A 24,189-nucleotide genomic window follows, 5' to 3' on the forward strand; every position below is an offset into this window, starting at 1 on the left:
TTTGTTTATTATATCCAGTGATTGAGCAGCTATGTAATTCTCCTAAGAAATTTAGCTCAATGTACACCATTTTGGGTCTGTAGCAGACAAAGTGCATTATTCCCGCCCTCTTTGGTGGCTAACGTAAAGCATTTGTTCTTTGTTCTCCTAGAAATAAAGCTTTGTTGTTGCTGGGCGGACACTCTCGGCAGCTTGAATCACGCTCGAGCTATTGCCTCTCGTCTCGCGAGACTCGCTCTTTCAGCGCGTGTACTTTGTCGTGTGCACGGAGGGTCACTGAGCAGCTAGAAGATGGCGGACACATTCGATAACGGGGACGAGATGGAGCTGCCCGTCGGGAAAGAAGCGGGTAAGATCGGTTTAGGAAGGTTTACGACGGGATGCGGGTGTCCAAGGTCGAGGGGGGTGTGACCGGCCTAGGCCTTCAATGGACGCTGGATCACCTTCGATGAAGAAGCGCGTATCTCGGCATCCTACTCACACCTACCGGCTGATGGATGAATATTGTTTGCACCCCGGGGTATTCTCAGGACTAGGCCGTTTATTTATTGGATGGGAGAGAAGAAGTGCACAATAAGAGGGGAGGGTGTGCAGTGCGAGCACCGATGGTCCTTCATTGATCGTACTATAGAACACGCCGGGGACCTGCTTCCGTTGTGGGATAGAGAGCACGAGAAATACATAGGGGAAGAGAGCAGAAGGGCTAGGTAAAAAGAGCGGGAGAAGTGCATGAGGGAGGAGAGGGCAGGAGGAATGGGGGAAGAGAGGACATGGGGGGCGGTAAGGGAGGAGAGGGTAGGAGGAATGGGGGAAGAGAGGACATGGGGGGAGGAGAGGGCAGGAGGAATGGGGAAGAGAGGACATGGGGGGCGGTAAGGGAGGAGAGGGTAGGAGGAATGGGGGAAGAGAGGACATGGGGGGAGGAGAGGGCAGGAGGAATGGGGAAGAGAGGACATGGGGGGGCGGTAAGGGAGGAGAGGGTAGGAGGAATGGGGGGGGCGGTAAGGGAGGAGAGGGCAGGAGGAATGGGGGAAGAGAGGACATGGGGGGCGGTAAGGGAGGAGAGGGTAGGAGCAATGGGGGGGGGCGGTAAGGGAGGAGAGGGCAGGAGGAATGGGGGAAGAAAGGACATGGGGGGGCGGTAAGGGAGGAGAGGGTAGGAGGAATGGGGGGGCGGTAAGGGAGGAGAGGGCAGGAGGAATGGGGGAAGAAAGGACATGGGGGGCGGTAAGGGAGGAGAGGGCAGGAGGAATGGGGGAAGAAAGGACATGGGGGGGTGGTAAGGGAGGAGAGGGCAGGAGGAATGGGGGAAGAAAGGACATGGGGGGGTGGTAAGGGAGGAGAGGGCAGGAGGAATGGGGGAAGAAAGGACATGGGGGGGTGGTAAGGGAGGAGAGGGCAGGAGGAATGGGGGAAGAAAGGACATGGGGGGGTGGTAAGGGAGGAGAGGGCAGGAGGAATGGGGGAAGAAAGGACATGGGGGGGTGGTAAGGGAGGAGAGGGCAGGAGGAATGGGGGAAGAAAGGACATGGGGGGGTGGTAAGGGAGGAGAGGGCAGGAGGAATGGGGGAAGAAAGGACATGGGGGGCGGTAAGGGAGGAGAGGGTAGGAGGAATGGGGGAAGAAAGGACATGGGGGGCGGTAAGGGAGGAGAGGGCAGGAGGAATGGGGGAAGAAAGGACATGGGGGGGCGGTAAGGGAGGAGAGGGTAGGAGGAATGGGGGAAGAAAGGACATGGGGGGGCGGTAAGGGAGGAGAGGGTAGGAGGAATGGGGGAAGAAAGGACATGGGGGGCGGTAAGGGAGGAGAGGGTAGGAGGAATGGGGGAAGAAAGGACATGGGGGGGCGGTAAGGGAGGAGAGGGTAGGAGGAATGGGGGAAGAAAGGACATGGGGGGCGGTAAGGGAGGAGAGGGTAGGAGGAATGGGGGAAGAAAGGACATGGGGGGCGGTAAGGGAGGAGAGGGTAGGAGGAATGGGGGAAGAAAGGACATGGGGGGGGGGGTAAGGGAGGAGAGGGCATGAGGAATGGGGGGAGGAGAGGACATGGGGGGGTGGTAAGGGAGGAGAGGGTAGGAGGAATGGGGGAAGAGAGGACATGGGGGGAGGAGAGGGCAGGAGGAATGGGGAAGAGAGGACATGGGGGGGCGGTAAGGGAGGAGAGGGTAGGAGGAATGGGGGGGGCGGTAAGGGAGGAGAGGGCAGGAGGAATGGGGGAAGAGAGGACATGGGGGGCGGTAAGGGAGGAGAGGGTAGGAGCAATGGGGGGGGGCGGTAAGGGAGGAGAGGGCAGGAGGAATGGGGGAAGAAAGGACATGGGGGGGGCGGTAAGGGAGGAGAGGGTAGGAGGAATGGGGGGGCGGTAAGGGAGGAGAGGGCAGGAGGAATGGGGGAAGAAAGGACATGGGGGGCGGTAAGGGAGGAGAGGGTAGGAGGAATGGGGGAAGAAAGGACATGGGGGGCGGTAAGGGAGGAGAGGGCAGGAGGAATGGGGGAAGAAAGGACATGGGGGGCGGTAAGGGAGGAGAGGGTAGGAGGAATGGGGGAAGAAAGGACATGGGGGGGGCGGTAAGGGAGGAGAGGGTAGGAGGAATGGGGGAAGAAAGGACATGGGGGGAGGAGAGGGTAGGAGGAATGGGGGAAGAAAGGACATGGGGGGGGGGGGGTAAGGGAGGAGAGGGCATGAGGAATGGGGGGAGGAGAGGACATGGGGGGCGGTAAGGGAGGAGAGGGTAGGAGGAATGGGGGGGCGGTAAGGGAGGAGAGGGCAGGAGGAATGGGGGAAGAGAGGACACGGGGGGCGGTAAGGGAGGAGAGGGCAGGAGGAATGGGGGAAGAAAGGACATGGGGGGCGGTAAGGGAGGAGAGGGTAGGAGGAATGGGGGAAGAAAGGACATGGGGGGCGGTAAGGGAGGAGAGGGTAGGAGGAATGGGGGAAGAAAGGACATGGGGGGGCGGTAAGGGAGGAGAGGGCAGGAGGAATGGGGGGAGGAGAGGACATGGGGGGGCGGTAAGGGAGGAGAGGGCAGGAGGAATGGGGGGAGGAGAGGACATGGGGGGGCGGTAAGGGAGGAGAGGGTAGGAGGAATGGGGGAAGAAAGGACATGGGGGGCGGTAAGGGAGGAGAGGGCAGGAGGAATGGGGGAAGAAAGGACATGGGGGGCGGTAAGGGAGGAGAGGGTAGGAGGAATGGGGGAAGAAAGGACATGGGGGGGCGGTAAGGGAGGAGAGGGCAGGAGGAATGGGGGGAGGAGAGGACATGGGGGGGTGGTAAGGGAGGAGAGGGCAGGAGGAATGGGGGAAGAAAGGACATGGGGGGGCGGTAAGGGAGGAGAGGGCAGGAGGAATGGGGGGAGGAGAGGACATGGGGGGGTGGTAAGGGAGGAGAGGGCAGGAGGAATGGGGGGCGGTAAGGGAGGAGAGGGCAGGAGGAATGGGGGAAGAGGACATGGGGGGCGGTAAGGGAAGATGGAGGGGGGGGGAGGAAGATAGGGCAGGAGAGATGGAGGGGGGGGAGGAAGATAGGGCAGGAGAGATGGAGGGGGGGGGGAGGAAGATAGGGCAGGAGAGATGGAGGGGGGGGAGGAAGATAGGGCAGGAGAGATGGAGGGGGGGGAGGAAGATAGGGCAGGAGAGATGGAGGGGGGGGGGGAAGATGGGGCAGGAGAGATGGAGGGGGGGGGAGGAAGATAGGGCAGGAGAGATGGAGGGGGGGGGAGGAAGATAGGGCAGGAGAGATGGAGGGGGGGGAGGAAGATAGGGCAGGAGAGATGGAGGGGGGGGGAGGAAGATGGGGCAGGAGAGATGGAGAGAAAGGGAGGGCAGGGGAGGAGGAGGGATAGGGAAAGAGGGCAGGAGAGAAGGAGGGATAGGGAGGGAAGATGGGGAAAGGGAGAGCAGGGGAGGAGGGGGAGTGAGAGAAGGCTAGGGAATGGTAGGGCAGGAGAGAGAGGGAGCGAGTGAGAGTGGCACTGGGGAGAGGAAGATAAATTGGGAGGGCTTGGAATCTCACGTTTAGTGGACATACAGCTACTCTTCAAGCCTTCTGTGCTGTAACATGTAAAAACAGAACATTGGCTTGGCTAACATCTGTGTGCTCTTCCAATTATTTTAGTGATTGGGTTTACATATTGCCTTAAAGTGGATGTAAACCCTCACATATACCCAGTAAAGTAAACCGCATCAGATGAAACCAATCTCCCTACACAAGTTTTATATGCATATCTGCTGTCTTCACTTTATACAATCTTTATAAAGTGCACATCGAGTTAGAAATTTTCTCTTCCTGTTCAGTACTTGGAGTGTGTTGGTATACACTGTGTGAAAGCTGATTGGAGCAAAGGCACACACCACCACTCCACATAGGCAAAGGAATGTGCTGTGAAAAGACCAGCTTTCTGCTAATCTACACTGCTCAAATTATTAAAGGAACACTTCGAAAGCACATCAGACCTCATTTGGGGAAAATATCATGCTGGATATCTATACTGATATGGACTGGGTAATGTAATAGGAATGAAAGGATGCCACATCGTTTGATGGGAATGAAAACGATCAACCTATAGAGGGCTGAATTCAAAGACACCCCAAAATTTAAAGTGAAAAAAATGGTGTAGCAGGCTAGTCAATTTTGCTGAAATTTCTTTGCAGCAACTCAAAATGGTACTCAGTAATTTGTATGGCCCCCACCTGCTTGTATGCATGCCTGACAATGTCGGAAGCATGCTTCTAATGAGACGACTGATGGTATCTTGGGGGTATTTCCTCCCAAATCTGGACCAGGGCATCACTGAGCTCCTAACAAACTGAGGCACAACCTGGCGGCGTAGAATGGACCAAAACATAATGTCCTAGAGGTGTTCTATTGGGTTCATGTTAGGTGAGCCTGGAGGCCATTCAATGGTATCAATTCCTTTATTCTCCAGTAACTGCATACTCTCGCCACATGAGGCCGGGCATTGTTGTGCACCAGGAGGAACCCAGGACCCACTGCACCAGTGTAGGGTCTGGCAATGGGTCCTATGATTTCATCCCAATATCTAAAGGCAGTCAGGGTGCCTTTGTTTAGCCGGTTGAGGTCTGTGCGTCCCTCCATGAATATGCCTCCCTAGACCATCACTGACTCACTACCAAACCAGTTATGCTGAACGAAGTTACAGGCAGCATAATGTTCTCCACGGCTTCTCCAGACCCTTTCAATTCTGTCACATGTGCTCAGGGTGAACTTGCTCTCATCTGTAAAAAGCACAGGGTGCCAGTGGTGGACCTGCCAATTTTGGTGTTCAATGGCAAATGCCAATCATGCTTTATGGTGCCGGCAGTGGACACAGGGCCCACTTGGGGACCTCAGGCCACCCTCATGAAGTCTGTTTCTGATTGTTTGGTCAGAGACATTGACACCATTGGCCTACTGAAGGTCATTTTGTAGGGCTCTGGCAATGCTCCTCCTTGCACAAAAGAGCAGATACCGGTCCTGCTGATGGGTTAAGGACCTTCTATGGCCCTGTCCAGCTATTCTAGAGTAACTGCCTGTCTCCTGGAATCTCCTTTATGCTCTTGGGAGACACAGAAAACCTGGCAATGCCACATATTGCAGTGCCATCCTGGAGGAGTTGGACTGCCTGTGAAACCTCTATAAGGTCCAGGTATCGCCTCATGTTACCAGTAGTGACACTGACCCTATCCAAGTGAAAAACTGTCAGAAAAGACAAGTAATGGAAAAAAAATGCCAGTGGCCTCTACTTGTATAACGGTCCTGTTTTGGAGGTTGCAATGTTGCCAATCTAGTGCACATGTTAATTTTATTTACACTAAAGCAGCTGAAACTGATGAACTACCTCTGCTACTTAACTGACCAGATCAGTATCCCAGGAGTTTGAAATTCAGCCTGGTATTCGGTCAGTTGAAGGAGGACTTGTCAGAAGGGAGCAGGAGGAGAAAGCTTTGGGACTTAGCTGGATACACACTATACAACTTTTGTTGTCAGGTTTCCTTTAGATTTACCTTTTCTATGTAGTGCAAGGGCCTGCCTGATTGCATACAAATTGAAAGTGTTTAGGTTTGACCTCCGTATTATATGGTTTTGGTAAGTCTGAAGGAAAAAATCTAAAGAAAATTGTATAGTGTGTATGGCCCTTTAGGGCTTTGGAGAGAGATAAGAAACACTGCAGTATGTGCCTAGTTCAGATTTCTTGAATCAGGTTTACATCCACTTTAAAGTGAGTCCTAGCTAAAATAAAAAACAGGATTAAATATGGGTTATTATGGGTTATTTTATATTTTCTTACATTTACATGTTAAAGCTACTTAAGATAATTGGCTCCACCTTCAAAAGGAAACAAAGCAGAAAGAGATTGAAAAACCTTGCATCCCCATCTTCCTCAGCTGTTTTATGTTTATCCAGGAGTATGTATGTTTTATTTCCCCCTAGTTCTGATCATGGCGGTTGTCTGCTCACCCTTCTGGTGCTTCAATCCTGGTATGCCTGTTTGGCATTTGCTTACCTGAGGGTTTTTTCCTGCATGCGCTGGACCTTGCCGCTTAACTGATGCAAGTAACTCTGGCTCCCTGATGCTTTTGGCATGGGCCAGTGAATACTATAGGTTGGAGTGGAGGGCATACTGCCGTGTGTCTAATGCCTCTTACACGCGCAACGATTATCGGCCGACCGATCGTCCGTCTTTTGTCCAGAGTTGTTGTGTTGGTTGGAATGTGCTCTAGACTGCACACAAATTTTCTTGGCCAACAAAAATTAACTTCAGAAGTGATGTCATGTGCTGGTTTACTTTTCGTGTGTTTTTTCTTCTCTGAGCATGCCCAGTCTTGTTCATCAGATTTTGTCTGCCGAAATCTGTACTGACTGACGGAAAATCGGCCGTTGTGTTGTCGGCCAACAAAAATTTTATAGCATGCACACCAGATTTTTTTTCGGCCGAAGAGTCGGTTGTCGGACGCATCATACTAACAAGCCGAAAATCGGACGTTGGCCAAAAATTCCCGGCCAATAATCGATGCGTGTGTACGAGGCATTAGGCTGTGTGCAGGGCCCAGACAGCAAGCCCCTGAAAGAATCTCCTTTTTTTGAAGCAAGGTGGGGTGCCATCAGGAAGCAGGTTAGATTGGGGTCTACCTCTTTCATAGCTGCATTTCCTAAGGTAGGCCCATACCAAGTACCTTGCTTTAGGTTACTGGGCCATAAGCAAGGCTTTTCTACTTTAAGATAGCCTAGCCTAATAAGAATGTTGGGGGTTGGAAAAAAACAAGCTTTCTGATTCATCTAGCAAGCTTTGTATGACAAATGTATCCTGCTTATGGCCGGATTAGAATCTGCCATTTGTATAAAGGGTTTTTATGATGTTCATACGTGCAGGTATGCCTTTATCAAATTGATGTGCTTGGGTTGTGTACTTTGTTGTCATTGGTTTGCCCTAACGCTGATTTTCAGGTTTCCTTTCATTTTGTTCGGACTGACTATTTCCTTCATTAAATGCTGCAGTGTCTCTAAGCAGCACTGTATAAACTGCAAGTAGCTTCAGCTACATACAGTACACAGTGCTGGGTTCTGCCTGTGAGACAGAGACCTCCTGTCTCACATAGGGAAACAATTCAGCCGCAGTCATTCATAGGCAGCTTTGTATTCTGTGAATGAATACAAAGCTTCCTCTGATTGGCTGAGTTGGAGAGCGTGAGGTTAGCCTGCCCCTCTGACTCATCCACTCAGAAGAGGCTTTGTATTCATTCAGAGAATACAAAGCTGTGAATGAATGACTGAGTTCTGCTCAGACTTGACTGCATTGTTGTGGGTTTGAGGCAGGAAGTCCCTGTCACAGCCAGAATCCAGCACTGTACTCTATGAAGCGAAAGCTACATGTAGTTTATACAGTGCTTAGAAGCCAGTGCAGCATATGGTGAAATTAAATAATTTGTTTAGACCACCTTGGTCCAAACCAACTATTTTTAAAGTGACAGTAAACATGGAATTCAGTTACCTTGTATTGATTTCACATGTGGTGTCTAAAGCTTGTAGTGTCATGGACCATTTTGTTCATTCATGCATCCACCTACCCTGTCCCTATTTCACCAGAAGGGCAGGCAACTTCTTCTTTTGGGTTGTGCATGCCTTGCCGTTTCTTTGTGTGCATTGCAAATGATTTAGTATTCATAATCAACACACAAGTGAACGAACCCTTAAAGTGGTTGTAAAGGTAAACAAAAATTACAGCCAGTCCCACTGTTCTATTAGTCCCCGTTCACACTGGGGCGACCTGGTCGCCATAACAGGTCGCCGTAGGTCGCCTTCCATAGAGAAGCTGCGGACCCATTCTAATAGGTCCGCAGCTTCTCTATGGAAGGCGACCGTCATAGACTTCAATGTTATGAAGTCCGTGCCGGCCGCTCTGAGGTCGCCCCGGGAAGTCGACTCGCCCCAGTGTGAACGGGGCCTTAATCTATCCTACATCTTGTACATGTTGTTTTAAAAACTATGCCTGTAAATACCTTATCTTTAGATCTCCTAGTCAGTTAGGTGACCTCCGTGTAACCATAGTTTTATGTCTGGCCGTTTGGTGTTCAAAGCTGCTATTATAGATCCCAGTTTGGCATTCTGTATAGGTGGGTTTGCCTTAAAGGAGATGTGTGGGAATCCATTTTATCCCCCATTTATACTTACCTAGGTGGATGCATCATCGGACCGATGGTGAGAGGGGTGTCTGCTGTCAGTCCAGGCAGCTGGCGGATTCAGACTCCGTGTTTGTGATGACGCGGTGCCTGGACCGACATCTGTGACATCAGCAGACTTCAGACCGCTCTCTGCTGAAAACAGGTCACAGAATTGCAGAACGAATCGAACTCCTGTGATCCATAGGTGTACAGCCAATCGAGCTTTGGCTTAACATCTCTTTTAAGTCACAGTAGACTGATATGAAGATTATGCATACTGTGTATTTGAAATTAAAACACAGGAAAAAAGTTGTTCTCTTGCATAGTGTTTAACTTGATTGTTCGCACTTGTTTGCATTTGTCATAACTGTGCCACGCTTTATTTTAAAAGAAGTTCACCTTTAAAAAAAATAATAAAATGCAATTTTTTTTTGCAGCAAAAAAATTGCATTTACTATTTTTTTTTTTTTCTTTCTTTTTGGAGCCTGGCAAGTATTGCACCAGCGATCCGCGGATCACTGGTGCCATGCAGGACTCCTGTAGACTGTGTCAGTGTAAGATGTTTGCCTGTATATGGTATTGGCAGTTTCACACTTACCGAAAGAATCAATGAACTACCTAGAGTGCTCAGCTACGCCCTGGTAATTCTTTGAGAACTACAAGCTGACATCCGCAATGGATGCTGGTACTTGTAGCTCTTCTATTCACAAATCTATGTGAATAAATGATCTAGCTTCATGGCCACATTCTTTTCAAAAGTGACAGCTGGTACAGCTCATATTGCTGTCACACTGAGTGGCTGCAGGAGAGGAAACATGTTGTATGCTCCACCCCAAAAAGAGTGGAACGTGTAACTTGTTTCCGAAGGTGAACTTATCCTTTTTAAAAAGGTTCTAATAAAACCAATAATGGACATGTAACAAAACTGTGCATTTACATTTTTTAAGTGTGCATTATAACCAGTTTCTTTAGGTGCCAACACTGGTTGCTGTACATGCTTTTCTGCATCTGCCTCTCACTTTCCCATATGGTTCCTCATTGTGCCAGCAGTGCAGGCTAGTTGTGGTGTTTTTTTATTGCAACACTGGCGTTTACTGGTATGTGGTGTGCTGAGGGTCATGTATGTTTTTTAGCTGTGTACATGTGTGTTGGAAGTCCATTGATAAATCCATTTAAATGGTAGTAACTTGTGACATGACTGAAATGGTAAACTAATGCTAGCCATAAACAACCTGAAGTTTGGCCAATTCCTGCCGAATTGGATGAAATTTTAGCGATGTGTAGCCTTGTCAACACCAACTGGCCAACTTGGCTGAAAAAAATCAAAATGACCACTCTTAAAAATTGTTAGCTGAGCAGTGCCTGCATCCAATCAGATGCAGATACACATTGAAAGTGTTTGGATTTGACCTCCTGTGTGGTTTTTGTAAATTTAAAGAAAATTGAATAGTGTGTATTCAGCTTTAATCTTACAATATGTATGTGCATTTTTGCTTGCAATGCGCTTGAGCATGAATTTTATTCTACTGGCCAAAATATTATTTTATTTTGGTCATTGGAATTGGATATTTATGCATATTTAGTTTCTCTGCTCAAAAGCGCCTCTCAGAACACATCTTGGGAGTTTTTCCTACCTGCGAACGTTCCTCCTCAAATACTTCTGTTAACACCAATGTGTGCATGGCCACATAGGTTAACATAGAGGTGCTTTTACAGGCATAAGAAGACTGCCGAACACCTGTATATGTTTAAAGTGGAGTTCCACCCTATTTTTATACTTGCCTCCATCTTCTCGCTCCGGGTCACCTGAAAAAGAAATGGATAATCGCATATTTTTTTTTTTTACTTACCTCGTAGCGAAGAAAATATACTTACCTTACTTCCTTCTTCCTCCTTCCTCGGCCGCGGCCCGTCGTCACTTCCTGGCTCTGCAATGATTCCTGGGAGCTGGACGTCATAGCTCCCAGGAATCATTGCGCCTGCACCGGCCCCGACGTCAGTTCCGGGTCGCGCGCGTCATCCCCTTCTAAACAGCTTCTGGGCATGCCCAGAAGCTGTGGAGGGGTGACGCGCGCGACCCGGAAGTGACGTCGGGGCCGGCGCAGAGCATCGTGGGACCACAGAAGGCGGAAGAAGACGCCGAAGAGGACGCGCTGGCTTCAAGCTGCCCACATCTGAGATGGCAGCGCTGGACAAGACGTTTGCAAGGTAAGTATTTCGTCTTGCAGGTAAGTGCAACCCGGGACAGATCAGAGGCTAGCCATTGTGGAATGCACTAGCCCTGACTGTCCCGGGGGTATTAAAAAAAAAAAAAAAATCCAGGGTGGAACTCCGCTTTAAGCTGCGCAAAAGGCCTAAAATGTTCAGCATTTGTTTTCACCTGAAATTTCCAACTTTGGGATAAGCATTCAGAATATACCCAGAACAACCTCAGTCCTACCAACTGGAGAAACAGGAAGAATAACGATGCAATCACAGCCATGGAAAGGCAGCAATATTTAAAAATGTCTACTAAAGGATGCTTTGTGTCTTTTTAAAAAAAGTATTCTTTCATAAATGTTTGAGACCCTATTCCTGGATAAAGGGTCTGTTAGTTTAAAATGGAATCCTACACAGCTTTTCATTTTTGCCACAGCGTTCTTTTATAATAGTACACCCTGTTCCCTTTTATCCTGGACGAGGGAGAGGGAACACCCACACTTACGTTTTGCTGCGGAGTTGCCCTTTATATTCATGTCAGACCCTAATCCTGGGTGAGTGTTACTATTAAAGGGGAACCCTACACATCTTTTTAATGTTTGCTATGGAGTTCCCTTTTATAATCCTTGTAGACCCTAAGGTCTGGTTCACATCTAGCGATTTGGAATTGAGGGCAGATACGGCGCGATTCTGCCAGCGTTTCCATACTGCGCTAAGATTGTGCTGCAATGTGCGTTTCGGTGCCATTTATTTTTAATGGCACCCCAAACGTGATTGACGGGCGGAATTTGTGGAGAAAACGTTCGGGAAAAAAATTGCAGGAGCTTCAAGTAAATTGCCTGCCTTATGCATAAGACATAAAAATGCATTAATGGAAGCTGATCCTAGTAAGGAAGTGTACATGTGAAAGTCCTGGTCAATGCCACTCAGACCAAGCCTACTGATTCGTTTTGCCTCGCCCACTGTGGGGGGCTTAAGGAGAAGCTCCATCTCCCCCCAAAAATACTGCAGCTGTTGACTTAGTATATGGACATTTTACCTCTCTAAGAATCCTGCAATGTCCTTGCCGGAGACCATCCTTCAATCAGATTTGGGTCCAGGCCCTGGCTGGTTTCACAACTGGCTTCCTGCTGCGCATGGTCCCACAGTCACACGGGTCCCAGAAGGCTGCAAGGGAGGAGGGCAGAACTTGTGAAAACCAGGTACCTGCTCCCCCAAAAAAGTGCCAAATGTGGCAGTGGAGGGGGGTAAGATGCAAACAAGTAGAACTTCCCCTTTTTTGGGTGAAGACTGCTGCCTGGATAAGTAAGGAAAATTTGAGAGAAATAAACCTCAGCTTGAAACGGTACCACTAAACACAAACGGGTGCGTAGAAATGCATGTATATCGCCCAAGAAAAAATTGCGTGGGTTGTGAATATTAGGGGGAGAGCACCACACTTTATTTTTGCAGTAGAGATTAGATACAGGGGGTGTCATTGCCTTGCTATAATTTTTGCAGTCTTTGGATGGTTGGGATGGCAGTTAAACTTTGAGGTTGAACTGCATTTTTACTGCGGCTAGGGGTGTACACATGCTGCATCTGTGAGACTTTGCTTCATGGCTGTGGCAGGAATTATACTTCCTTTTGTGCTCTGGGTTGGACTTAGTAGGCAGCAGTGCCTGCAATTTAATAAATGGAGCTACAACTGCGCACAAAACACACATTAGCGGTGTTAGTCTGGTATTTAGAGGGTCTAAAACAGGTCGCGTAGGTGATCCAACTTCTCGCCACTTGTCAAACGCTCTCTGTAGAGTGACCCAAACACAGCTATTCATGCAGCAAGGCAAGTGTAAATGAGCCATAAATAATTTTTCATGTGCCATACCTGTCTTGAATCGAATGTTGGCACAGGGCCCAGAGAGGTTTCTGTGAAGGTGTTTCCTTCATATGTGAATAATGGCACAGAGAACAGGACTCTGGGGGTAGGATCTGGGGAGCAGGACTCTCCACAGTGGTCAGCATAGTATTGAACAGGGTGAAATTAAAGGCTAATTGTGATTCAATCCCACCAAGCATCAGCACAACTAGCTTTCCATAGAGGCTCTGTGTGTATTTTATTTAGCAGTGATCTGGGGGTGGGACTTTGCACGTCTGGATCTGTGAGGGTGGGACTCCCTGCCTTACACTATGCTGCAAAAGATTTAATTGGGCAGGACTGAATGCTAATTGTGATCCATTCAATCCCACCCAGCATCAACACAGCTAACTTTCTAAACGGGCAGTGTGTATTTTTCATAAATATTGCTGCAGTCTGTGGGGCAGGACTTGGGAGGTCTGGATACTTCCTGTAGGTGTGATTGGGCGGGATTAAATGCTAATTGGGATGCCTGCAGTCCCACATAGCATCAGCGCTGTGAACGTCGTTCCATCATTTTGGTCGGAAGGTCTACAAAAGGTAGTCTGACTCTGGCTACTGCAAGGAGTAGCATCATACAACTGGATATACAGTGTCACATGAGACAAAGCAAAACTAAATCCAGGATATCAGGGGATCTGCAGACAAGTGAGCAACATGGTACAAAGGTATGATCTACGCTGGGATTTCCAGTTCCATACGTTGTGTAAAGGTAAACTTGGGAGTTCTTCTTTGTTGCAGAGAACGCATTAAGGTAAAAAAAAAAATGTTGTCTTTAGAACCACTTTTTAAAGCTTTTACTACATATTAGACAGGGCTCAAACCTTTTACATTGTGTATTCTTTATTTTAGGAATTATTTGTTTAGCACATCTTCATGTGTACGCAGTACTATGTTGTATTCTCTCAGCCAGGGAAATGTTGAGGTTGCTGTGGGAGGGGCTGGTTACCACGCACATGTTGCATATGTTTTCATGCACTGCCATTGCCATTAGTTGGGGTTAATAAAAATTATTGATACACTAAAAACAGACCTGAATAACCAACAGGCCACGTATTAGCAACGTCACCTCTTCCGTCAAACTGGTTTTGTCAAGACAGAATCTTGCACACCTCCTCTTTAGAAGTAATGGTCCTTTGGTGGAGGAGTGCAGGATGTTGGTGATCTTGTTAAATATAGTTTGCTGTTACTGTAAGAAGTGACTTTGCTTGTGTGCGGCGCGTTGTAAATTCATATATTGTCATTTGTCCGGCTGAACATTTGTTTTTACATCCTAACATCCAACAACTGTTTTTACATCCTAACATCCATCATATAACAAATGTATCCATTTCAGCATATGAGAATAATAAAAACAACTTATCAAATATACGCATCAGAGTACAAACACCCCCCCCCCCCCTGTTTATTTTTTGGAAATGAATAAACATGTTTGTATTGAAATGGTTAAAATATAGAGCTTGCTAATGGTGCTGTAGATACAGCGCCTTATAGTTGCGTATAGTTAGGGGGGAAGGGCTTAATATACAGTGGCAGGATGGAGATGAGGGGAGGTTGACCCCCCTTCCCCCGCATCCCTTTAACCGGGATATTATGCCCAGGAAGGTTTGCCTAAACATGTGACTGCTGTGATTGGCTGTTACCATGGTCACGATTGTGAACCAGTCCCGCTAGCTCCAATTGTTACTCAACTTGAGATAAGGTAGTTATAAGCCTCTTCCTTTTACAGGGTTGTTAGTATAGGAGTTAGAGGGGTGGGAGCATTTTTAACCAGTTAGTTAGTTTTGGACTTGAATGAAGAATAATAGTAGCGCAAAAAGTCACTTATGATGTAACTCACAAATTGCATAAAATACAACCATAAATAGGGGGTGTTTTAAAACACTTCAATATAGGATAAAAAGTCCTTTAAAGTCCATAGACCGTCCAGGATAGAGTGATGTTGTTGATGGATCACCTTTTTCAACCACCACCAAGTGTCACACAGTAGAAGTGGCAACTCACCAGATATAGTGGCTCAGGTGTTCTCACACAAGAGCACAAAAAGCAGGAATCAAAGGTATTAATGATGGGTGTCAGAAACAGCCTTGATCAATCCTTGCTGTATACACTAGATCCGATATCCCTTCCACAAACTCCACTCAGTATAATGGCCACATGCAAGGTTGACCCGGAAGTAGTTGTAGCTCCTGTGTTGCTGGCAGTGCTGCATGCAGTCATTTTACCTTGCATGTGGCCATTATACTGAGTGGAGTTTGTGGAAGGGATATCGGATCTAGTGTATACAGCAAGGATTGATCAAGGCTGTTTCTGACACCCATCATTAATACCTTTGATTCCTGCTTTTTGTGCTCTTGTGTGAGAACACCTGAGCCACTATATCTGGTGAGTTGCCACTTCTACTGTGTGACACTTGGTGGTGGTTGAAAAAGGTGATCCATTAACAACATCACTCTATCCTGGACGGTCTATGGACTTTAAAGGACTTTTTATCCTATATTGAAGTGTTTTAAAACACCCCCTATTTATGGTTGTATTTTATGCAATTTGTGAGTTACATCATAAGTGACTTTTTGCGCTACTATTATTCTTCATTCATGTTTTTCCGAGTTATACGATATTTGGTGAAGTAGCAGCAGTTTGTTTGTTTTTAGCAGTTAACCAGCTGACTCCTCCAACAAGCGCAGAGATATCCTGCTTGACATACGTGTGTCCAGATATATATTTATTCGTTTTGGACTTGATTTCCAGTTTTTAAAGCGGTAATAAACACAAAACAAAAACTTGAATGTATTGCAGCTTGCCAATCCCTAAATGTGGTGGCTGAATTCGTTTTCTTTTCTTTGGCTTTTTCCCCTGGTGACCTTGCAAGTGACACACCTCCTTTATATTAGTGATGCTACTCTGGAGGAATGAGAAAGGAGGCACAGCAGCATTGTCTGTGTGGGAAGGGAGTAGTTTGAAATTTAGAACCTCTAACAAATTGAAGCCAGCTCTAGCTAACATGTTAAAATATTAGTTATAGCAAACCATTTTTCTCTTTCGTTCATTGACAGACCCAGCTCTTGATCTTAACTGTTGGGTATACTGCCCCCTACAGAAGTAGGATATTAGGTGGGGAAAAAAAAATCTGGCTACGCCTATGGGCTGTCCCAGGGGTTATACTCTATCTGCTAATGGTACTCAGGGTTTTTCTGCCTAGTCAGGAGTAAGGACCTAGTTCATTTCTGGGATCTCTGGTCCTGGCAATTTTTTCTTTAGATAGAATTTTTTTTTTTCTCCTACTCGCAAGCCATCCAGAGCAGCAAAGGTGTTTCCTTTCCCTGCCTATTTTGACATAATTGTCGCTAAATATTGGGAACGGACAAAACGTCCCTAGTGGTCCCTAAAGCTTTTTTTCTATGCGGTACCCTTAGGAGAAGTCCCTTAACCAGTTGCCGACCAGCCACTGTATATCGGCGGCAGGTTCCCACGAATCGCCATACCTGTACGGCGGTTGGCAGGAGCGTGGGGAAGCCAATTCATGGGGCTGGTGGCTGCGTCTGTGTGACTTTTGTGCAAACCAATCAAAATACGCTTATTGGGATTTTGTTTTTACCAAAAATGTGGCAGAAAACAAATTGGCCTGAAATGGACATCAATTCTATTTGTGTAAAGCCTCGCGCGACCGTACCGTAAATAAACGCAGTGCCGAATCACAAAAAATGGCCTGGTCATTAAGCGGCAAAATCTTCCGGTCCAGAAGTGGTTAAAAAGTGGACTGTTCCACCGGTGGTGGACCCTCCTTTCTCCAGATTGAACAAAGCAGGTTCAAGCACCACGGATGCCAGCCTGTCCGGCTGGAGAGGCGTCCTCGGCAAAAATTCTGCTCAGGGGATCTGGACACTGGAAGAGCCGATCAATGTCTTGGAACTCCGAGCAATCAGACTGGGCCTGGAACTTTTTGGACAGATCGTCCTCAGGGATGTCCAGTGAGCATTGAATCAGACAATGCCATGGCTGTGGCTTATGTCAATCACCAGGGGGGAACAAATGTCCTAGTGGCTCTAGAGATACCAGGCATTCTAAGGTGGGCAAAATGGTTTGTTCCAGCCCTCTCCGCCGTACACATTCCCGGGGTGGAAACTGGCAGGCTGATAACCTGAGTCTAAAGGCGATGGACCAAAGGGAGTGGGCCCTTCATCCGGAGGTGTTTTATCAGTTGTGTCTCCAGTGGGGCATCCCTGAGGTGGGTCTGTTGGTGTCTTGGCTTAACAGAAAGATGCAAAGATTTATGGCTCGGCCACGAGATCATCTGTCGGACGCCACAGACGTGCTGGTGGCCCCGTAGGGTCAGTATCGTCTGGTTTACACCTTCCCTCTTCTCAAGCTTCTGCCAAGACTTCTATGCAGGATTGAGGTAGAAGGGATTCTGGTCATCTTAGTGGCCCAGGACTGGCCTCGCCAGGTTTGGTACACCAATCTGGTGCAGCTGGTCTCTGACGTTCCTTGGAAGCTTCCTCTCAGAGAAGATCTGCTGTCCCAAGGACTAATCTTTTATCCTGCTTTGCCATTGAACGCCAGGTGCTGATAGATGGAGGTTTGTCTGAGTTGATGATTCCAATGCTGTTAAAAGCTAGGAAATATACTTCTAGGAAGATTTACCATCGTACGTGGAAGACTTGCATTGCGTGGTGTGAGTCTCTTGGGGTTCATCCTCTGTTTACACCCCCTCATGTTTAACACTGCTAAGGGACATCCCAATGGTTAGAAGATCAGGAGCTGTGTCTGTCAATGAACGAAAGAGAAAATTGGATTTTCTCTTACGTCCTCCGACAGTCGCCGCCTCTTCATATTCGTCACTAATGGGGGTTATTCACCTTTGCTCCGTAGGAGTGCTAGGCAACAGAATATATTAATATCAAAGCTTTTAGCATATCCCACCCCCAGGGGGTGGTCCCTTCAGTCAATACCTCCTTGCTTCCTGCATACCAACTCAGTTTCATATGCCTAGCTCAGGAGTGCAGGCTGTTCCTGTGCTGGGGCTCTTAGTCTCAGCCACTTTTCTCTTTTTTGATTTTATTTGAAGTTTTTTCTCTTTCTTTTACTTAGCTGTTTATTTTCAGCGTTAGTTCTTCTGATGATGATCGTGCGGAGCTGGGTCTCAGTCTGGCCACCCTGGATCCCAGGGCTCAGGGCCAGGGGCTTCCCATCCTGCCATCGAGCGTTCAGCTTAGGTTTTGCCCTGGCACATTGAATGACCCATCCCTGTTCGCTGCAGGGATGCTATCGGTGAGGTGGCTACCTCACTGGACGCCATTGCGGTTTCGCACCGCAACTCCACTGCGTCATGCTTGCGACACTCCCTGTCCTCAGTACTGCGGTTTGGTCGCTGGATCAGGCTCCCCACGCCATCCGGACTGGTAAGTGTATCTCTATGTGGGGACCTGTCTTTTTTGGGTGTCAGTCTGGGACTGTGTGACCCTGCATGTCTGTGTGGCTGCTGTGCTCCCTGTCAGCTCCTGTGTGCACTTGCTGCCTGTGTGTGGGCTGTGAGGGGGGGGGGGGGCTCTCCAGCAGTAAAATTTTAAACATGCTGTGCGGCGGTCGCTGCGGCGATCTGCCATTTTTCTGGGGCAAAAATTATGGTGGCAGGTCCTGTGAGGTACTGCACACGTTTTTGGCGGCGATCGATCCCACATGTCAGCGCCATGTTCTCTTTGCCCAGGGTTTTGTCCTCAGCCGAGCGGCCATGTTTGTGTAGCCTTGCAGAGGCTTCATAGGGGCGGTCAGTCTTGCATCACTTCCTTTTCCTCTGGGACAGTGATCGGTGCAGCAGCCTGTGTGAGCTCTCCAGGTTTTATATCTCCTTTTTTTCCTGTATTCCTTGCCCAGTTTCTTGTCCCTGTGGGGGTCAGTGTGTTCAGTGGGTGCGGTGGGCAGCGCTCGCCGCGATCTTAAAGGGGCAGTACCCTTTATTATTTTGCTGGGGCATGGATTCTCAGGATTGCAAGTTTCCTCCCACCTTGGTGGGGGGCCAAGGGGCTGCTGCTTCCCCCGAGGGGGCTGATCTGGCCACTATTGTGGCAAACTTAGCTGCTCAGGTGCAGATGCTGGTGGCTGATCGATCCACTAAACGGCCCAGGGTGTCTATTTCCTCTGATTCAGAGGGCGATGGGGCTGCTATGGCTGGAGTGCCCTTCTCAGGGTCTCACTCATCCCTAGACCTTGTGGGGTCTGACGGGGAGGCTGAGGTGGAAGGGGTTGATAATTCTCCCCCTGGCTCGTCTGAAGAGCTTGCACTCATGGATGAGTTGGTTGCTTCTATCAAGCAAACGCATTTGCAGGATGAACCATGTCCTCCTGCTTTGATGTCCTCTTGTGGGACGCAGAGAAAACGCAAAACATCGCAAGTTTTTCCTTGCTCTACGGAATTTCAGCGCGCGGTTGATGAGCAATGGCGCAATTTAAAAAAGCCTTTTGCTGTGCCGAGTAGGTTCAAGCTGCGTTATCCCTTTACATCGGCTACTGATGAGCGTTGGTGTGTACCGCCTCAGGTGGATCACGCGGTGGCGATTTTGAATAAATCTACTGCGATCCCTGCTGAGGATACCCCGGTGTTCCGGGACCCGACGGACAGGAGATTGGAATCTCTGGCCCGTGATGCTTATACGGTTGCTGGCTCTATGCTGAAGCCTATTTTTGCTTCCATTATGGCAGCCCAGGCTATTGCGGATTGGACGCAGGTGCTCAAGCGCACTCTGGTGGCTGACTCTGCCCCGCCGACAACTTTGGCTATGGTGGATCAGATTCATCAGGGTGTCATGTATTTGTGTGATGCGGACTTGGATTTAGTCCCTTTGGCGGCGCGCCTTTCTAGTGTGGCGGTCTTGAACCGTCGCCTGATATGGTTGCAATGTTGGTCGGTTGACCAATCTTCTCGCAAGACTCTGGCAAATTTGCCCTACGCGGGATCCCGCCTTTTTGGCTAATCTTTGGATACTCTGATAAAGGGTATTTCTGGGGGTAAGAGCACTCTCTTGCCCCAATCTCACAAGAATAAGTTTGTTCGTGGTAAGAAGAATGCTTCGTTAAGGCCCTCTCAGGGGTCCTTTCGTGCCTTTCGGTCGCACTATAAGGGCAAGCCCTTCAAAGGCCAAGGCTCCCAGAAGAAGCCGTGGGCGGGTAAGCAGAAGTCCGGCCAGTCCGGATCCGGTGCCCATAACAATGCAGCCTGAAGGGGCGCCCTCACCCGTTTCTGGGGTGGGGGGATGTTTGCTCGGTTTTCTTCAACCCTGGCTGGACCGCATTCGGGACAGGTGGGTTCAGGAAATCGTTCGATCTGGATACAAGATCGAGTTTCTCTCTCGGCCGGCGGACAGATTTTTCCCCTCAAACCTCCAGCTGACTCCGGAGCGCTTGCAGGATCTGCACCTGGCGGTGCGGGACCGGCGGGCCCACGGAGTGGTGGTTCCGGTTCCTCATCGGGACAGATTTCGGGGGTTCTATTCCAATCTGTTCACTGTGCCCAGAAAGGAGGGCAAGGTACATCCGATTCTGGACTTGAAAGCTCTGAACCGATTTGTGCGGGTTCGCAAGTTTCGCGTGGAATCCCTGCGCTCGGTGGTGGCTGCCCTGGTTCCGGGGAATTCATGGCCTCCATCGACTTGAAGGATGCGTACCTACACATCCCCATTTTCGAGGGTCACCAGAGGTACCTTCGATTTGCCATTGCGGAGGATCATTATCAATTTGTGGCGTTACCCTTCGGTCTCGCTTCGGCTCCGCGGGTTTTCACCAAGGTGCTCACGCCGGTTCTGGCCTTGCTGAGAGCCCAGGGCATCTCTGTCTTGGGGTATCTGGACAATATCCTGATTCGGTCCGCGACCAGTCAGGGTCTGGTGAACGACCTGTCCATCACGATGCAGACTCTGCAGGAATTCGGCTGGACGATAAATTTTCCAAAATCGACTTTGTGTCCGTCGGTTCGTCTTCCCTACCTCGGGATGATTCTGGACTCTGTTCAGGCGATGGTCTTCCTGCCGGAAGACAAGCTTCGGACACTTCAGTGCGAAGTCAGGTCCCTCAGGGACAATCAGTGCTCGTCCCTCCGGACGTGTATGAGGTGTCTGGGATTGATGGTTTCGGCCTTTGTGGCGATTCCCTTCGCCCAGTTTCACACACGGGTGCTTCAGGCGGAGGTTCTGGCCGTGTGGGACGGGCGTCCGCAATCTCTGGATCTGCGGATTTCGTTGAGCCGCCACACCCGAAGGGGTCTTTTGTGGTGGCTCCAGTCCCCGGCGGTGTCGGGGGGCAGGTCTTTTCGTCCCTTGTCATGGACGGTGATCACCACGGATGCCAGCCTGTCGGGCTGGGGTGGTGTTCTGGGCGTTTTGTCCGCCCAGGGTACTTGGTCGGAGGAGGAATCCTCCCTTCCGATCAACATTCTGGAATTGCGAGCGATAAATCTGTCTTCTGCGTTGGACGGACAGGCTTCAGGGCCGTCCAGTTCGGGTGCAGACGGACCATGCCACAGCGGTGGCCTACATCAACCACCAAGGGGGCACCAGGAGTGCCCGGGCGGCTCGGGAAGTAGCCGACATTCTGTCTTGGGCCGAGACGCACGTCCCGGCGTTTTCTGCAGTTCACATTCCGGGGGTGGAAAACTGGCAGGCGGATTATCTGAGCCGCCAGACCCTGGACCAGGGGGAATGGTCCCTTCACCCGGATGTCTTCCAGATGTTGTGCGCGAAGTGGGGGTCCCCAGATGTGGACCTGTTCGCGTCTCGTCTAAATCACAAGGTGGAAAGGTTTGTGGCAAGGACGCGCGATCCTCGGGCAGACTCCTCGGACGCGTTAGTGACGTCCTGGCATCAGTATCGCCTGATGTATGCCTTTCCACCGATTCAGCTGCTGTCCAGGTTCCTTCGCAGGTTGGCCTCGGAACCGGAAACAGTGATTCTGGTGGCACCGGACTGGCCTCGCCGGTCTTGGTGCGCAGACCTCGTGAATCTGGTGGTCGACGTTCCGTGGCGTCTGCCACTTCGAGAAGATCTCCTGTCTCAAGGACCGATATTCCATCCTGCTTTACAGTCGCTGGCTTTAACGGCCTGGCTGTTGAAAGCCAGGTCCTGAAGGATAGGGGTCTCTCCCCTGAGGTCATTCCCACTTTGATCAAGGCCAGGAAGGCCTCTTCAGGGAAGATTTACTACCGTACTTGGAAGGCGTATTTTGCCTGGTGTGAGTCCAGGGGGTATTCCCCTCGCTCATACTCGGTATAGAGAGTGTTGGCTTTCCTTCAAACGGGCGTGGACCAGCGTTTGGCGTTGGCCACGATTTAAGGGTCAGATTTCTGCGCTGGCCGTTCTTTTTCAACGTCCTGTGTCGTCTAACTCTTTGGTTAGCACCTTTGTTCAAGGGGTGCGACATTTGGTCCCTCCTAGGAGGGAGCCTTTGCCTCCATGGGATTTGAACCTTGTTCTGTCCGTGTTGCAACATGCTCCTTTTGAAAATATCAGGGAGATCTCGTCTTTGTTGTCCAAGAAGGTTGCCTTCTTAGTAGCGATTATTTCGGCTCGCAGGGTGTCGGAGCTGGCGGCCTTGTCCTGTAAGTCTCCGTATTTGGTGATTCACTTGGATAAGGTGGTCTTGCGACCTAACCCATCTCTTCTTCCGAAGAGAATTTCTAAATCTCACCTCAATGAGGACATTGTCTTGCCTTCGCTTTGCGCGAAGCCTAAGCATCCGAAGGAGGTGGCTTTACATTCCTTGGATGTTAGGGCGATCAGGGTTTACCTGTCATCGACTAAATCCTTTCGCAAGTCGGATTCTCTTTGTCCTTCCTGAGGGACCTCGGAAGGGCATGGCGGCGTCGGCTTCTACCATCGCCAAATGGATCAGACAGACGATTGAGCAGGCCTATGCTTTGAGGGGGAAGGTTCCTCCCATGCCTGTGAAGGCGCACTCTACCAGATCTCTGAGTACGTCTTGGGCCTGTCATCATCGGGCTTCTGTGGCCCAGGGGTGTAAGGCGGCGACTTGGTCGTCCGTTCACACCTTCTCCAAATTTTACAAAGTGGAAGTTCAGGCATCTGCAGATGCTTCTTTTGGCCGTAAAGTCCTTAGTGCGGCGGTGCCTTAGGGTCCCTTATTTGGGCCCTTGGCTGTTAGGGGGGTTTTTACCCCTAGGTTACTTGTTTTTTCCTGGGTTGTTGCTCCTGTTGAGCACGTTTTTTCCTGTTGCCCAGTTGGTTCTCTTACTTTGGTAAGGTTCCTTTCTCTGATGTGGGTATTGCGTTGCTTTAGGTGCGGCTGCTTTTTTCCCACCCCTCATGTCTACACTGCTTTGGGACATCCCCATTAGTGACGAATATGAAGAGGCGGCGACTGTCGGAGGACGTAAGAGAAAACGGAATTTTTGTAAAATCTTACCTGTAAAATTCCTTTCTCTGAGTCCTCCGACAGTCGCCGCCCCCGCCCCTCTTTTGGGGTTTGTTTATGTACTCTACTGCTATGCTACTGAAACTGAGTTGGTATGCAGGAAGCAAGGAGGTATTGACTGAGGGGACCACCCCCTGGGGGTGGGATGTGCTAAAAGCTTTGATATTAATATATTCTGTTGCCTAGCACTCCTATGGAGCAAAGGTCAATAACCCCCATTAGTGACGAATATGAAGAGGCGGCGACTGTCTGATGACTCAGAGAAAGGAATTTTACAGGTTAGATTTTACAAAAATTCCGTTTTTTGACTTACCGTAAAATCCATTTCTCTGATGTTCATTGATGGACACAGCACCCACCCCTCTGTGGAGTTGTGATTTTTCTGACACTGCTTGTAACAAAACTTGAGTACCTATAGCAGAGAGAGGGAGTATACCCCCCTGGGACTGCCCATAGGTGTAGCGACTTTTTTTTTTTTAAATCTGCCTAGTGTTCTACTCCTGTATGGGGCAATATAACCCAATGGTTAAGGAGATAAAGAGCTGTGTCAGACATCAGAGAAATGGATTTTACGGTAGGTCAAAAATCACTTTTTGGATAAAGGTTGTACATGAATAAATAAAATCTGATCATTTTAATCACCCATGCCAGCGTTAAATGATGCATTCTGCTGAAGAGCTTGTGCTTTTCAATAGCAGGCTTGGTGGCTGGATCACCAGATGAAAATGGAGGAAAGACTGAAAAAGAAACACACATGCAGTTGGTAAGCTGCAATATAGTAAATCTTTCCTTATTCAGTTAATACTAAATGAACAGAATTCATTGGTTATAGATAAAATAATAAAGGAAAAAAATGTTCAGAACATGGAGCAAATGTAGAAATGCAGACACAGAATGGCTCCCAGACACTTAAGCATTCCTTTGGCTTATTTAGAACATAAACCATGTATCTTCTGTTTGTTTTCTCTTACCTGCCTAACTGTGCTTGTGAATTTTCAGTTTTGTTGCTCACAAATG

At 49.0% G+C, this 24,189-nt stretch overlaps 1 protein-coding gene across 2 annotated transcripts in view; it reads left to right on the top strand.

Moving 5' to 3' along the window:
* The first annotated feature begins 216 nt into the window (after window positions 1–216).
* ZNF346 (zinc finger protein 346) overlaps window positions 217–24,189 on the top strand; it is an 82,698-nt gene continuing 58,725 nt past the window's right edge. For both annotated transcript variants that reach the window (XM_082255557.1, XM_082255558.1), the window contains exon 1: window positions 217–349. In XM_082255557.1, coding sequence (XP_082111683.1) covers window positions 292–349 — 58 coding nt within the window. In that variant the 5' untranslated portion in view covers window positions 217–291. The remainder of the gene's footprint in view (window positions 350–24,189) is intronic.

Source organism: Pelophylax lessonae (assembly GCF_965119305.1).
Source record: "Pelophylax lessonae genome assembly, chromosome: 4".
NCBI classification, from domain to species: domain Eukaryota; kingdom Metazoa; phylum Chordata; class Amphibia; order Anura; family Ranidae; genus Pelophylax; species Pelophylax lessonae.